General features: G+C 40.7%; 1 protein-coding gene across 5 annotated transcripts in view; it reads right to left on the bottom strand.

Annotated features, from left to right (window-relative positions):
* The window catches only part of ACSS3 (acyl-CoA synthetase short chain family member 3), a 151,095-nt gene extending 137,336 nt beyond the window's left edge, over positions 1–13,759 (bottom strand). For 2 of the 5 annotated variants that reach the window (XR_009521233.1, XM_060025310.1), the window contains exon 1: positions 13,328–13,758. Coding sequence is in view for 3 of the 5 variants with exons in the window: in XM_060025310.1 (XP_059881293.1) it covers positions 13,328–13,635 (308 nt within the window). In the remaining 2 variants the exon portion in view is untranslated. Of the gene's footprint in view, positions 1–5,845; positions 6,014–13,327 lie in introns of all 5 variants that reach the window. The other 3 variants (XM_060025308.1, XM_060025309.1, XM_060025311.1) reach the window with 2 other exon arrangements.

Below are 13,759 nucleotides of genomic sequence, written 5' to 3'. Positions count from 1 at the left end.
CCAACCCCCTCCCCTTTGGCAACCACCAGTCTGTTCTCTGCATCTATGAGCTTAGTTTTTGTTTTGTTTTGTAATTTGTTTTGGTTTTTAGAATCCACATATAAGTGAAATCATATAATATTTGTCTTTTATTACTTTTAACCAGTGGGCTTTCTTTGTTAAATAAAATTTGGTTTATCTGGTTAAGATATTTACTAAAAAAAAAAAAAAAGACTAAAATATGATAATCTGGTAACATGATACTGATACAACTCTTAAATCTGAAATTCTTGGAACCTGATATGTGCCGAGACAACTTTCCCAGTCCATACTCACATGGGAACTTGGTCTGTACCATATAAGTAAAGTATTTCCCTCCTTGCAGTATGTGTGTCTTTGGCTTGAGGCCTCGATAAATATGTTGAAGAGAAGCAAAAGGAGCCAACTGCCTCATAGTAAAACTTAGACCCATGAAGACAAGAAAATTTCAAACCCTCTGATGCCTAGGTAGAAAGAAGATTCATGGATCATTTTGGGTCTTGGTGGGATGGATGATTCAGGTAATATCTACCTGTAATTTATATAAGAACCTAGATTTAGAAGATGGATTAAGAAGGTTAATCTCTATGTGGTGAAGTTTTAAAATCAGTCTGATGGATATATACAAGGTTATGTGCACTCTACTGCAGAGATAACAACAAAGGTGACTGAGATCTGACCCCTGCCCTTCTATCACCTAGTTGTGATTTTCTTAATTACTGGTAAGAGAAAAGTATCAGTGGAGTATGAGCTTATATAGTGGGTGTATAGTGACTAAATGGAGATGGGAATTGAGCATTCTTTGCCAAACTAGCTTAAAGGGAAATAAGATTCAAGGTGATGGGCTTTTTAGGAAAGAACCATTTGTCAAGAAGACATGTGCAAGTTGACTCTGGGAAAACAGTGAAGATTTACATTCCACTAAAATGAGAGGAGAGTGGAAGACACATAGAAACCTAGGAGACAAATGGGAGAAAGGAAGTTGCATCTCTGATTAAATTTTTTTAAAAATTTTAACATTGTTTTCATTCCTTTGTACTTTCTAGGTACAGTCATATGACAGCCAGACAGAAGAAGTTAAAGAGTGTAGTCACAACTCATTACCAAAATTAGGTTTTTACCATGTGGCCCAATGGGTGTGAAAAATTAAGTCTACCGCTATATTACAAGTCACTTAATCTCTCTGTCCTTTAGTTTACACAGTCATAAAAATGCATTATAACTAAACCTATCTCACAAGGCGTCAGAAGGATTCAAAAAATACATACAGTCTTAGCATAGCATCTGACCCAGAGCAAGTGCCCCATAATTAGTGACGGCTGTTGTATTGCCATGGGTGTTATTACTGTTGTTATTATTATCATTATTGAGAGGCATGCCTCAGTTTTAAAGAAAGGAATGAATAGCTCAGTCATGAGCTAGAGAATAATCACATGTGAGTTTCCTTCTCAATCTATTACAGACTCTCCAAATATTATTGTGTTTCACCCCCTAAACATTCAAAGGAAAATTTAACATTTTTAGATCATTTGTTCCCCAAAGTTTTGCAACACCTATGGTATAACAACAGGTAAGTGAGACAGTCCACAACTCATGGTCCTTGTACTGGATTTCAAAAATAAGATATTCATATTAGAACCAAGAGAGACAGATGCAATATGATTGCTAAAAAAACTCATCTCTGCACTTAACATACGCCATTTATCAAGGCCTGTCCACCTGCACTAGGATCAAGATGAAAAGCAATGAAAGCAAAACAGCAAAGAATACTATACTTGAATGCATTAAAAAAGTAATCAAAATCAACAACTTCCATAATTACAAACATACAACAAGTCCTAGTATTTTCTTTTACTGAGAAGTTGAAGGAAAGGAAAATTTTCAAATATTCATAATTATATGAATTAATTAGGCTACTTATTACCATGTTCTCATAAAAATAATGTTAAAGCATACTACAAGCAATGAGTAATGTGGCCATTATAGATTTTCCTTAAGCCAGAAAACCAACACAGCATTTTTAAGAGAAGGGCTTAATATTGTTTTCTACTGTCCAGGCAACATTTCTAAAGTAGGTAACAATTAATATAAAGCCCCTCTCCCACCACTTTTGGGACTGTTGTACACATTTTAAATATTTTATATTAAAAAAACAGTTTATTTTTTCAAAGAACATCAATCTATTATTCCAGATATAATAGGGATATTTTCCAAATGTTTCTGACATGTAGATCCAGATTTTTTTTTTTTTTTTTTTTTGCGTTACATGGGCCTCTCACTGTTGTGGCCTCTCCCACTGCGGAGCACAGGCTCCGGACATGCAGGCTCAGCGGCCATGGCTCACGGGCCCAGCCTCTCTGCGGCATGTGGGATCTTCCCAGACCGGGGCACGAACCCGTGTCCCCTGCATCGGCAGGCGGACTCTCAACCACTGCGCCACCAGGGAAGCCCGATCCAGATTTTTTAAATTACTTTTAGTGGTTTCAGTGGAGAAGGGGTAAGAAAAGAAAAAAAAAAAAAAAAACCTAAAATTAACTAAGACAATTATTATAGAAACAATATAATGTAGTATATATTTAGATAGAGTACAGACACTAAATTCAGACTGCCTGGGTTCAAATCCTAGATCTGCTATTTACTAGTTTTATATGTTTAGGCAAGTTTCTTAAACTCTCTGTATCTCCATTTCCATACCCACTAAACGAGAATAAAAGGTACCCTACGTCACAGGGTTGTTAGAAATATTAAATAAATTCAAACACTTAAATAAATTTAAGTACTTAGTATTGTACCTGGCTCATAGCATGGATACCATAAAGCTTAGCTGTTCTCACTATATGCTGGACACTCACTATTTATGTACATGAGCAAACTTACTCATTCTAACAGTCCTAGAAGTAATTATTATAGATTATATATATATTGTTGATTTCACAATCAATAAAGATAGGCTGGATTACACACAGTAACAACGGCAAACTCTCAACTTGAAAAAACATTTACTTCTCACTCATGCAACTTTACTCAGGCTTCAAGTGGACTCCTGGAAGCATTGTTATCTATGCATTTTTGCTCAGCAATCCAGGCTACAGGTGCTTCCACGATGGATCTGACAGACCAGAGGGGACTAAGGATTGAAGCACTGGCCACTAAATGTTTCACCAGGAAGTGACACGCCTCAGTCTGGTTGCATTAGCCAAAGCTAATCACATAACCACGCCTGGGTGGGGAAATCCAATCCTCCTGTGTGCTCAAAAGTAGAGAACAGACATTGCTGAACAATAATACCCATCACAGTCCCCATTTTATAATTATTTGGGACAATGTATTGTTCAAAGAGTGGGGCCTAAGTTTTAACCCAGATCAGTTTGTTTTTCTCCACTAATAATGATCCTCGGGGCTTCCCTGGTGGCGCAGTGGTTGAGAGTCCACCTGCCGATGCAGGGGATGCAGGTTCGTGCCCTGGTCCGGGAGGATCCCACATGCCGCGGAGCGCCTGCGCCCGTGCGCCATGGCCGCTAAGCCTGAGCGTCCGGAGCCTGTGCTCCACAACGGAAGAGGCCACAACAGTGAGAGGCCCGCGTACCGCCAAAAAAAATAAAATAAAATAATGATCCTCAATAGTTTTTTTCTCCTACCCACCAAGATAGCTTATCACAGGGGTCCCTAACCCCCAGGTCAAGGACCAGTAGCGGTCCACTTCCTGTTGGGAACCGGGCCACAGAGCAGGAGGTGAGCAGTGGGCTAGTGAGCTCAGCCTCATCTGCCGCTCCCCGCCGCTCCCCATTGCTTGCGTTACCGCCTGAACCATCCCCCCACAGCCCTCACCGACCGTGGAAAAACTGTCTTCCACAAAACTGGTCCCTGGTGCCAGAAGGTTGGGGACCGCTGGCTTATCGTACAAATTCCCATTAGTAACAGTGACAAACTTCATTCGGCCTTGATTAAGCAGGGAGAGTTGGGAAGAAGGCAATGTCAGGGCATTTGTGGTTTAGAAAAGCGCTAAATTCTCAACTGAGAATTGATGAAACTCTACGAAAACTTTAAAGAAGTGTGGAGAGAAAGCAAAGTGAGATTAGTGCAAAAGTAGATTTTTCTAAGCTCCGTTGCATTTGCCTATGGTTATTTTAGCAAACAGTCAATAATAATGATTTTATGTCCCTTCGACTACTAAATTTTTTTACCATTTTATTGTACTAATTTTTCTTTTTGCACAAATATCTATATTGATCATGTCTACAGCAGATACTGAGTATTCTTTCTTTTCCCTTAATCTTCCCAAATTTCTTTTACTTAACTGATGTCTCTTGGGAGACATCTTAAAAATTATACTTGGGAATTGTTGTTATTCTAACATCAAAACCTAAGGAGAACGTATTCCTACTGTCCAGAGTTATCTCTTAAATCAAAGACCTACAGACTTCAGATGAGTTTCTTCCACTGAGAGCAACTTATATGTTAAATCAGTAAAATTCACTACTTACCTACAAGTTATCAATCAAACGCTATCCAAACAATGTATTTGAAAAACCTGTTTTCAGCTATTCTAAGATTTTCAATTGGACTATTTCATACTGGAAACTCTTAAACTTCAATTTTCCTAGATAGTATAAGAATAATACTTCTCCTTTCTATGCACTGTCGCTTACCTCATTTGGCCATAATATCAGCAAAAGTTTATGTAATTCATACTTTTCACAAGTTCTCTAACCACATGGTTTAAATAATTTCTACATTCAGATGTGCTTCCTAAAACTGTAATTTAAAGAAGTTATTACACTCATATATATTATCACAAAGATTCATTAGCCTTCCACACATTTCTTTCACAAATGTCACACCACAATGGAAAGCAATGATCTCCCTCATGGAGTTGCTGCTTAAGCAGAAATTCTTTAAAATAAAAAAAAGAAGAAGAAGAAAGAAAAGGAAAAGAAGAAGCAGGAGGAGAAGGAGAAACAAATAATTTCAACCACTGGATTTTTTTTTCTCAACTAACAGTATATAGCATGAACAAAGGAAAAGTAAGCCACCTTCCAGGAGGTGATAAGAGTTTGGACTTTCTCCCACACTTGGTCACAGCTGATTGAATTTCCATTGTTCATTGATTGTGCCATTTGTCAGGCAATCCATCCTTGCTTATGTAATCATAGCATTCCAGTAGTTCACTCTGTTCTGTCCTGAACGTTCAGCAGCATGACAGAGAAAATTACACACAGAACAGCACCAAGCCGCTGACCTTTAGAATATAAAATAAGGCCGATCTTTTGAAATTGGTCTTTGTTGATGAGGTTATCTGAGGGACAGTATTTATAACAGGCCATTTTTCATGCTGACCAGATACCTTCATAAAATATTTTTTATTTATAAAAAATGATAATTTAAATTTTAAATATACCTGTACTGTGCACAATATTATGAATAAATACATTTCATTTAGAGTTTGTCAAAAGGGGACACATTTTTCATCTCTAGGTAAAACTCTTACCTTCAAACCAGAATTAAGTATAATTTTAATAATACCTGATAAATACGAAGGAAATTTTACAGGAAAGAAATAAAGAGAGAGATTGAATTTCTGAAACAGCTTAACGTGGCTGACTAATTGTTTGCCAAAAAATCAAAATTCAGTAGAGGAATTAAATTACTTTCTGGTTATATAAAATCCGCATTATATTTTCCTTATTTGTTTTCTTTTGAAAGAATGTCAAACTCAGAAAAGTTGCAAGTACAAGATAAAGAACTTCCTTCCCTCTGAACCACTTATAGACATGATGTCTGAAACCCCAGAATAATTTAACAAATCAACAAATCTTAGTTCTTTCACCTTTTTTAACTGTCTCCTTATCTTCTCTGTCAAACTTACAATCAAATGCTTAGATATCCAGCTCACTAGAATCTGCAATATACAACAAGAACATATAGATCTGCTGAGTAGCTTTTTACTCCATCTTTTAGACTTTTCCATTTTGTTCCTTCCATGAACTTGTGGTATCTAAAGAAAAAAAAAAAAGAAAGAAAGAAACCACACAAAGTTCAACTTGTAAAAACACGGAGTCCTGTTGATGGGGAACAGGTTTCAAAATAAGCAAAATTCCCTTGATTCCTATTTCACAGGTTTCTTCACTTCTGCCTTTAAACAAAGGATTCTCCTACAGGGGGAGGAGGGGAAAGTAAAGATAGTGAGGAAACTATTTTTCTGGTAACCCAGACACCTCCACATGCTATCATCTTGTCTCCCCTTCCTGTCACTGTCAAACATCTCCATGGACTCTTCTTCCCTACCATCAGTTCACCCTGTAATGCAGGATTCTGGCTTTGGCTTTCATCTCTCCATTGACATCGCATTATTAAAAGTCACTGAGGAGGGCTTCCCCGGTGGCGCAGTGGTTGAGAGTCTGCCTGCCAATGCAGGGGACGCGGGTTCGTGCCCCGGTCCGGGAGGATCCCACATGCCGCAGAGCGGTTGGGCCCGTGAGCCATGGCCGCTGAGCCTGCGCATCCGGGGCTCGCGTACCGCAAAAAAAAAAAAAAAAAGTCACTGAGGATCCCTGAGTCAAAACTGCTGTCTTTCAATCCTCAATAGCCTCAAAACATCTCTGGAGCCCTTTACCGCTATTGATTTGCCCTATTTTTATCTCTTCTCTCCCTCTTACTCCATGGCACAAAAACATCCTGCTGTTCCTTCTCCTACTTCTTTGAACAAGTCTCATTCACTCTCATAGGTTTTTTTTTTTCCCCTTCCACTTGTCTTCCAAGTTCAGTTTTTAGTATTTTTTTTCTTTCTCTCTCTCCCTCTCCTCTTTCTCCCTCTCTCCCCACTTGGCATTCACCAAGCTTCAGCTCTCACCTCTTTACAAATTTCAGTCAAATCTATAATTCTACAAGTCCTCGCCAAGTTTTCAACTCATTATCTTTAATTTCACAATCAATTCCTCCACTAGGATATCTGAGTCAAATTGTCACGTTCACCATAACTTCTTTACTTCCCTACACCTCACTGCCAGGAAGTCACTATGTCTAATTTAGCTTGGAACAGCAGTCACTCAGTTCCGGCCAAGTGTTGCAATGCAGGAATGCTGACTCACTGCTGACAGATATTCTGCTTTTTTTTTTAAGGGAAGCCCCCAAAAACTGAATCATTAAAGGAAATTTAGATTTTAGATGAAATCTTCCAATGTTTAAATACTGACAACTACTTTAAAAAGCAAACAAACAAAAAGCACCTGGGTCACACAAAACCTATCTGCAGGATTACAATCAGGTTGTGACTTACAGCCTAAGAAGTGAAGGCAAATGCCTTAGCTTCTATTCCAAGCCTTCCAAAACCATCCTGAAACTACCTTCTGAATTCGAGTACCAGTAACTCAAAATAACCACGAGAAGCCAACTGGTCTACTGTTCATTCTATCCTACAAGTGTATTTGGTTCTTTCTCACCGCTATCCCTCTGTCATGTTTGTTCTGCACACAGAAGTGTTTTTCTTTCTAAGTCCTACTTTAAGATTGAGTTTAAATGCTATCATTTCCCTGAAAACTTCCTGGACCATAGTAGCTTATATATTCCAAAGACATTAGTACCTAGGACTGTGTGTCAGGCACAGTCCTAGACGTTTTACATGCTCCCCACCACCAGTATAATCCTAAGAAATTGATACTATCATCATTCTTATTTTATTCTTACTCAATAAGGATAATGAAGCCTGTCCAAAGCAAGCGGCGGACCTGGGGTTGAACACAAACATTTCTTGTTCCAGTGCAGAAAGAAGAGTAGTAAATTCAAGTTTTGATCATCTACTATGTGACATGTGTTTTGTGCCAGGAAATTTTCAAATGCTTAACGAGACTCACCAGACCATTTACAATATGGCTCTCTTCTTCTTCTATTATTTCTTGATAATTTCCCTGCCTCATTAGCCTTCTTTCAGTTTCTAGAATTTACTGAGCTACTTCACACCTCACAGACTTTGCATGTGCTGTTTTCTTTGTCTGCAATGTTCCTCTCTCCTTCTGATTCTAATCTCTACTCATTGTGATCTCAGTTTAACCATCATTTCTTCAAGACTCCTACCATGATCCTTCCAGAAAAGATTATTTTAAATCCCCCTATTATTTCATAGCATCTACTGCAACTCTACATAAATAGGTTTGTAATAATTTAATGTATGTCTCCCCTACCACTGTGTAGTGAGTTTCTCCACTATCTCTTTCATCATTTTCTCTGTACTATACACACAGTGAGTGAATGATTGGTGTCTTTATCACTTATGAGCCATTTTAAGACCTAGAGGGATTAAACAACCTTTATCTCATAGCTAGTAAGAAACTGAGATCTTGCATGTTAACCTAAACAATTTCCATCATAGAGATGTTAACCAAGCAGAAATCATTTTCTAATAATCTGCATTTAGTCAGAGACTTTTCCTTTTCAGGTTATAGTCATTGTTAATGCATATTAAATTCTAAACCAAACAGTATGTGAGAGTCTGATCATTGAATGTTGTTTAAATAAATAGAAAATGTTATTTAAAAAAAATAGAATTGCAACGCTTCCAAAGAAAGGGATAAGGGATGACGCAGACTGAAGAGTTAACCACAATGCATGCAAAAGTGAATTGCCTAATTTTTCAGAGTGGCAGCTGGATTTCATTTTCAGGAAAGGCAGCAGGATGTCTAATTCATCAGGAGAAAATAACCAAAACTTCCATTCTGTTGTTCCAGGATTAGAGAAATTACTAGGAGTTCTAATTGCTTCACCTTATATTGCAGTTCTCTACTGAAGTCTCTATAATAGAGAATTTAGTCCCCCCAAAGCTAGGTGTCAACAATGTGAATTAACCAACAAACTGTGAGGAAAGGTGGTTCTTCACATGTTCCTAAAGCACCTACATGTAATTTGTCTTTCAAAGATCTCAGCGATTACAGTCCCAGAAATGTATTTTACAGGGCTATTGCCTACAATAGAAAGTCCCTAGTATATCACCCTTAAAGATTTCTATTCCATGCTCACACTACTGCATTCGTAAAGTACTATTGGGTAGTGTACGCCATTATGAAAGCTAATATGCATTACTATTTATGCATTGGGGCTTTTGGTAGGCCTGTAGATTCGGAGGGGCGTTTACTTTCATGAAAAATGAACAGACAACCTTATAATGAGGAAAGAGAATCCCTCTTGCCTCTTGGAAGCCAAAGGGCATCAGAGATCTTGACTACACCTATGCCAGCTCCACCTAGAAGAGAACAATTAGCTGTAGCGACCCCTCCTCATTTTACTTAAGAACTTGGCAGTCAACATCTCCCTTCCCCCATCCCAGCTTCAAAAAGAAGTAAGCAAAGCACCTTCACATCAAATTGTGCCTGTATCCACTTACCACCTCCCAAGACATACAGAATCAAAAATCATCAGGTCTATGTATCCTGTTATCTGACTATCACTTTTCAAACTCATATGTCTGTTCTGTCCTAGAATCTATGGACATAAATTAAAAAAAAAAAAAAAAAAAGACATTTGTCCTGCCCTTGAGTTTACCTTTGCAGAAAAATGTTAACCAATGAGAAATATCTGCAAATAGGATTCAGATTGGAACCACATATTGAATGAAGTGTCAGATTAGATGTATGGTCTGCTGTGTCTACTTGCCTCCCCAACTCTGCTCTGCCAACCAAACTCCTTAGTAAGACGGAATCACACTGCTAAAATAAATACAGACTCAAAGACTTATCTGTTATTCACTTTGATCTGTTGGGCTGCTATAAAACAGGTACAGCCACGTGATTCCAAGAGTACAAAGACAGAATTCAGATACAATATTGTCAAATATCAGTGATCTACAATGTAATGAATTTTTGAAAATACCTACAAGGACCCTTTGACAAAAATCCTCATTAAAAAAGGAACATTTTGGGGTTTCCCTGGTGGCTCAGTGGTTGAAAGTCCGCCTGCCGATGCACGGGACATGGGTTCGTGCCCCGGTCCGGGAGGATCCCACATGCCGCGGAGCGGCTGGGCCCGTGAGCCATGGCCACTGAGCCTGCGCGTCCGGAGCCTGTGCTCCACAGCAGGAGAGGCCACAACGGTGAGAGGCCCGCGTACCGCAAAAAAAAAAAAAGGAACATTTTAGGCATACACATTTTTTAAATTAATTTATTTGTTTTTATTTTGGGCTGTGTTGGGTCTTTGTCACTGCATGCGAGCTTTCTCTAGTTGCAGCAAGAGGGGGGCCACTCTGTGCTGCTGTGCGTGGGCTTCTCACTGCTGTGGCCTCTCCCATCGTGGAGCACAGGCTCCAGGCGCGCGGACCCCAGCAGTTGTGGCATGCAGCCTCAGTAGCTGTGGCTCATGGGCTCTCTACAGCACAGGCTCAGTAGTTGTGGCACACGGGGCCCAGTTGCTCCGTGGCATGTGGTATCCCCCGAGACCAGGGCCCAAACCCACGTCCCCCTCATTGGCAGGCAGACTCCCAACCACTGCACCACCAGGGAAGCCTGCATACAATTTTTTAAAATTTAAGCAAGCAACCAGAAATTAAAAAGAGAAAGAAACATCAGAGAGAAAATCTCCAGATCTTAAATGTCTATCTAATGGACACTTTGATTTCCACATTCTCTGCACTCCCTTGAGCCCTCACCAACTTCAACTAATCCTCTAGAAACCTGTCCTTTCCTTTCCATTGCCACCATTGGCAATGGTCTGACCATTGCCTTAGGTCTGGCCCTCATTGGTTTTTACTTGGAATATCCCAGTGACTTCTTAATTGGGTTCTCTGCACACAGTTTTATGCGAAGGACGCTCACGTAAATAATCTCAGTTCCATACTTTATGACATATATACGGACACAGAACTTTTTGAGAACACATTCTTAGGCGAGACAATAATTCTGTGTTTTGATCTGAGAAACACTAGGATTTCCTGTTCTTAAATAATTGTGGTATGAAAGTACAAAGACAACTATTCTTCCTCTAACACTTACAGGGTCTATTTCATTAAGACTTGGTCTTAACCCTTTAATAAATTTATCTTCTTACTAGTTCTACATTTATATACGAGAAAACTGAAGCACAGAGACATTAAGCAACTTGCCTATGAACACACAGCCAGTAACTGTAAGGGCCAGAACTCAAACTCAAAATTCCAGCACCAGATACGATGCTGTTGACCATCATGACTCCTACCCCTACCGCTTTGCCGCATGCATACCGAGTGATTGGGCCACTGTCCAGCACATAAGAGAGGATCTGAAAAATCCTCTGAAACACTACTAAAAAAATTGACTGGTTGGGGAAATATGCTCAGATTCTAAAGATAAAACCACCTTAACAGCTCCAAATAATCGACAGAGGGCAGAGCATGGTGGTGACAGAGAACAGTCTCTGGTCAAGATGTCTTTCTCCATTTCAGGTTCCTACTTTCAACAAGAAGGCATTTGTCACCATCATCAAAAAATCTACAAACAATAAATGCTGGAGAGGGTGTGGAGAAAAGGGAACCCTCTTGCGCTGTTGGTGGGAACGTAAATTGATACAGCCACTATGGAGAACAGTATGGAGGTTCCTTAAAAAACTAAAAACAGAACTACCAGGTGACCCAGCAATCCCACTACTGGGCATATACCCTGAGAAAACCATAATTCAAAAAGAGTCATGTACCACAATGTTCATTGCAGCTCTATTTACAATAGCCTGGACATGGAAGCAACATAAGTGTCCACTGACAGATAAATGGATAAAGAAGATGTGGCACATATATACAATGGAATATTACTCAGCCATAAAAAGAAATGAAATTGAGTTATTTGTAGTGAGGTGCATGGACCTAGAGTCTGTCATACAGAATGAAGTAAGTCAGAAAGATAAAAACAAATACCGTATGCTAACACATATATATGGAATCTAAAAAAAACAAACAAAAAAACTAAATGGTTCTGAAGAACCTAGGGGCAGGACAGGAATAAAGACGCAGACCTACTAGAGAATGGACTTGAGGACATGGGGAGGGGGAAGGGTAAGCTGGGACGAAGTGAGAGAGTGGCATGGACTTACCTATACCACCAAATGTAAAATAGATAGCTAGTGGGAAGCAGCCGCATAGCACAGGGAGATCAACTGGGAGCTTTGTGACCACCTAGAAGGGTGGGATAGGGAGGATGGGAGGGAGACACAAGAGGGAGGAGATATGGGGATATATGTATATGTATAGCTGATTCACTTTGTTATAAAGCAGAAACTTAACACACCACTGTAAAGCAATTATACTCCAATAAAAATGTTTAAAAAAAAAAGAAGGCATTTGTCAAATGCAAACCTGACCATGTCATTCCCCCATCTCACTGCTGGGAACTTGGAAATGGTAGTGGGAAACCTCACTGCAGTGTTTTGCAAACTTTTACAGGAAACATCTCTCCCTAATGGCTTGCTGATGAAAGCAACCACACTGTTAAGGCCCATGGCCCAAAGAACAGCCACAACTCTTGAGTTCTGACTGTGTGACTCACCCTTAATACTCTGGCAAGTTTGAGATTTATTCTACAAATGTATCTGTTTGTTACAATATAAAAACAATGTTTATAACTACTTATAACTGCAACTCTAGGAGGAAAACGAAAAACAAAAAACTTCATTCCTACCATGATTTCTAGCACCACCTACCTGTATGCAAATTCTTTCTGGGTACCCAGTACTGCAGCTTCATATACAGGACAGGGCTGTGGACCTAATCCGAGCTACTTGGCATGATACCTAAATCCCTTCCCAAACCAACCCCTGACTCACCAGCCCCCTTTCCCACCTCTCCAGCCAACACAATTAGTTGCAACTACATCAACAGTCAAATTTCAACCTGTGTTCCACTTCGTGGACTTTAATAATTAGGACCTTGTGGACTTTGAGAAGACATATCCACCCTTCCAAACCCTACTTAGGTGTAATCTTATTGAAGTCGTTCTTCCTCCGAGTGTGTGGATACTTAGTAACACTCCCCTAGTTTATCCCTCTTCTTGCACTTGTTTCCCCGTGGCTGCTTCCCATACTAGACTGTGCTGTCCCTGGGGGCTGGCTCTTGCTCAACTAAGCAGAGCCCTGCCATACAGGTAAATTTCTGGTCTATAGGAAGCGGGGCTCACAATAGGTAACCTAATCCTTCAGGACAAGGCAAAAGAGCTGACTACGAAATTGAAATTAAACACAAATTAAAAGGTCTGAGCATATCTCCAGTCGCATTGTCTTTCCCAAAAGAACTCCAGGTTCCGGTGCAGGGGACGCCAAGCCTTGGCACCCAAGAGAGAGGGGGGTGGGCGAAGGCGTCACTTACCAACTGGTGGAAGGCGAATGTCTGTTCTCCAGCGTTTTGGTCCAGGGCTTGTACCAGCTGATCTGCTCCGCGGCTTTGCCCCAGAACCTCTCGGGGTCGGCCACCGAGGCCGCGAAGTGGGTCTTGTACTCGCAGCCGCCCGAGGACAGCGCCCGGCAGCCCCGGCCCCCGAGAGCGCCCCGTTGGCCGGGGGCCACGTACGCCCTGCGGGCCGGGCCGGCTCCCCGGGCGGGAGAGGACGCGGGCAGGGACCCCCCGAGTCCCCCGGCGCCGGTGACTTTGCGACACTGCAGCCAAGATGGCTTCATCGCTGCCGTTGGCGCCCCCCTGCAGGCTGCGCTGCCCGCGGTCCCGAGCCCACTCCTCGGGCGACCCCTAGGGCGCTCGCGACTTCCTGGAGCCCGAGGGGAGCAGGCAGGAGGCGGGGGCAAA

The sequence above is a fragment of the Delphinus delphis genome, chromosome 11 (genome assembly GCF_949987515.2).
Source record: "Delphinus delphis chromosome 11, mDelDel1.2, whole genome shotgun sequence".
Lineage (NCBI taxonomy): Eukaryota > Metazoa > Chordata > Mammalia > Artiodactyla > Delphinidae > Delphinus > Delphinus delphis.
Note: the sequence above shows the minus strand (reverse complement) of the source record. Positions and strands in the feature narration are given on the sequence as shown.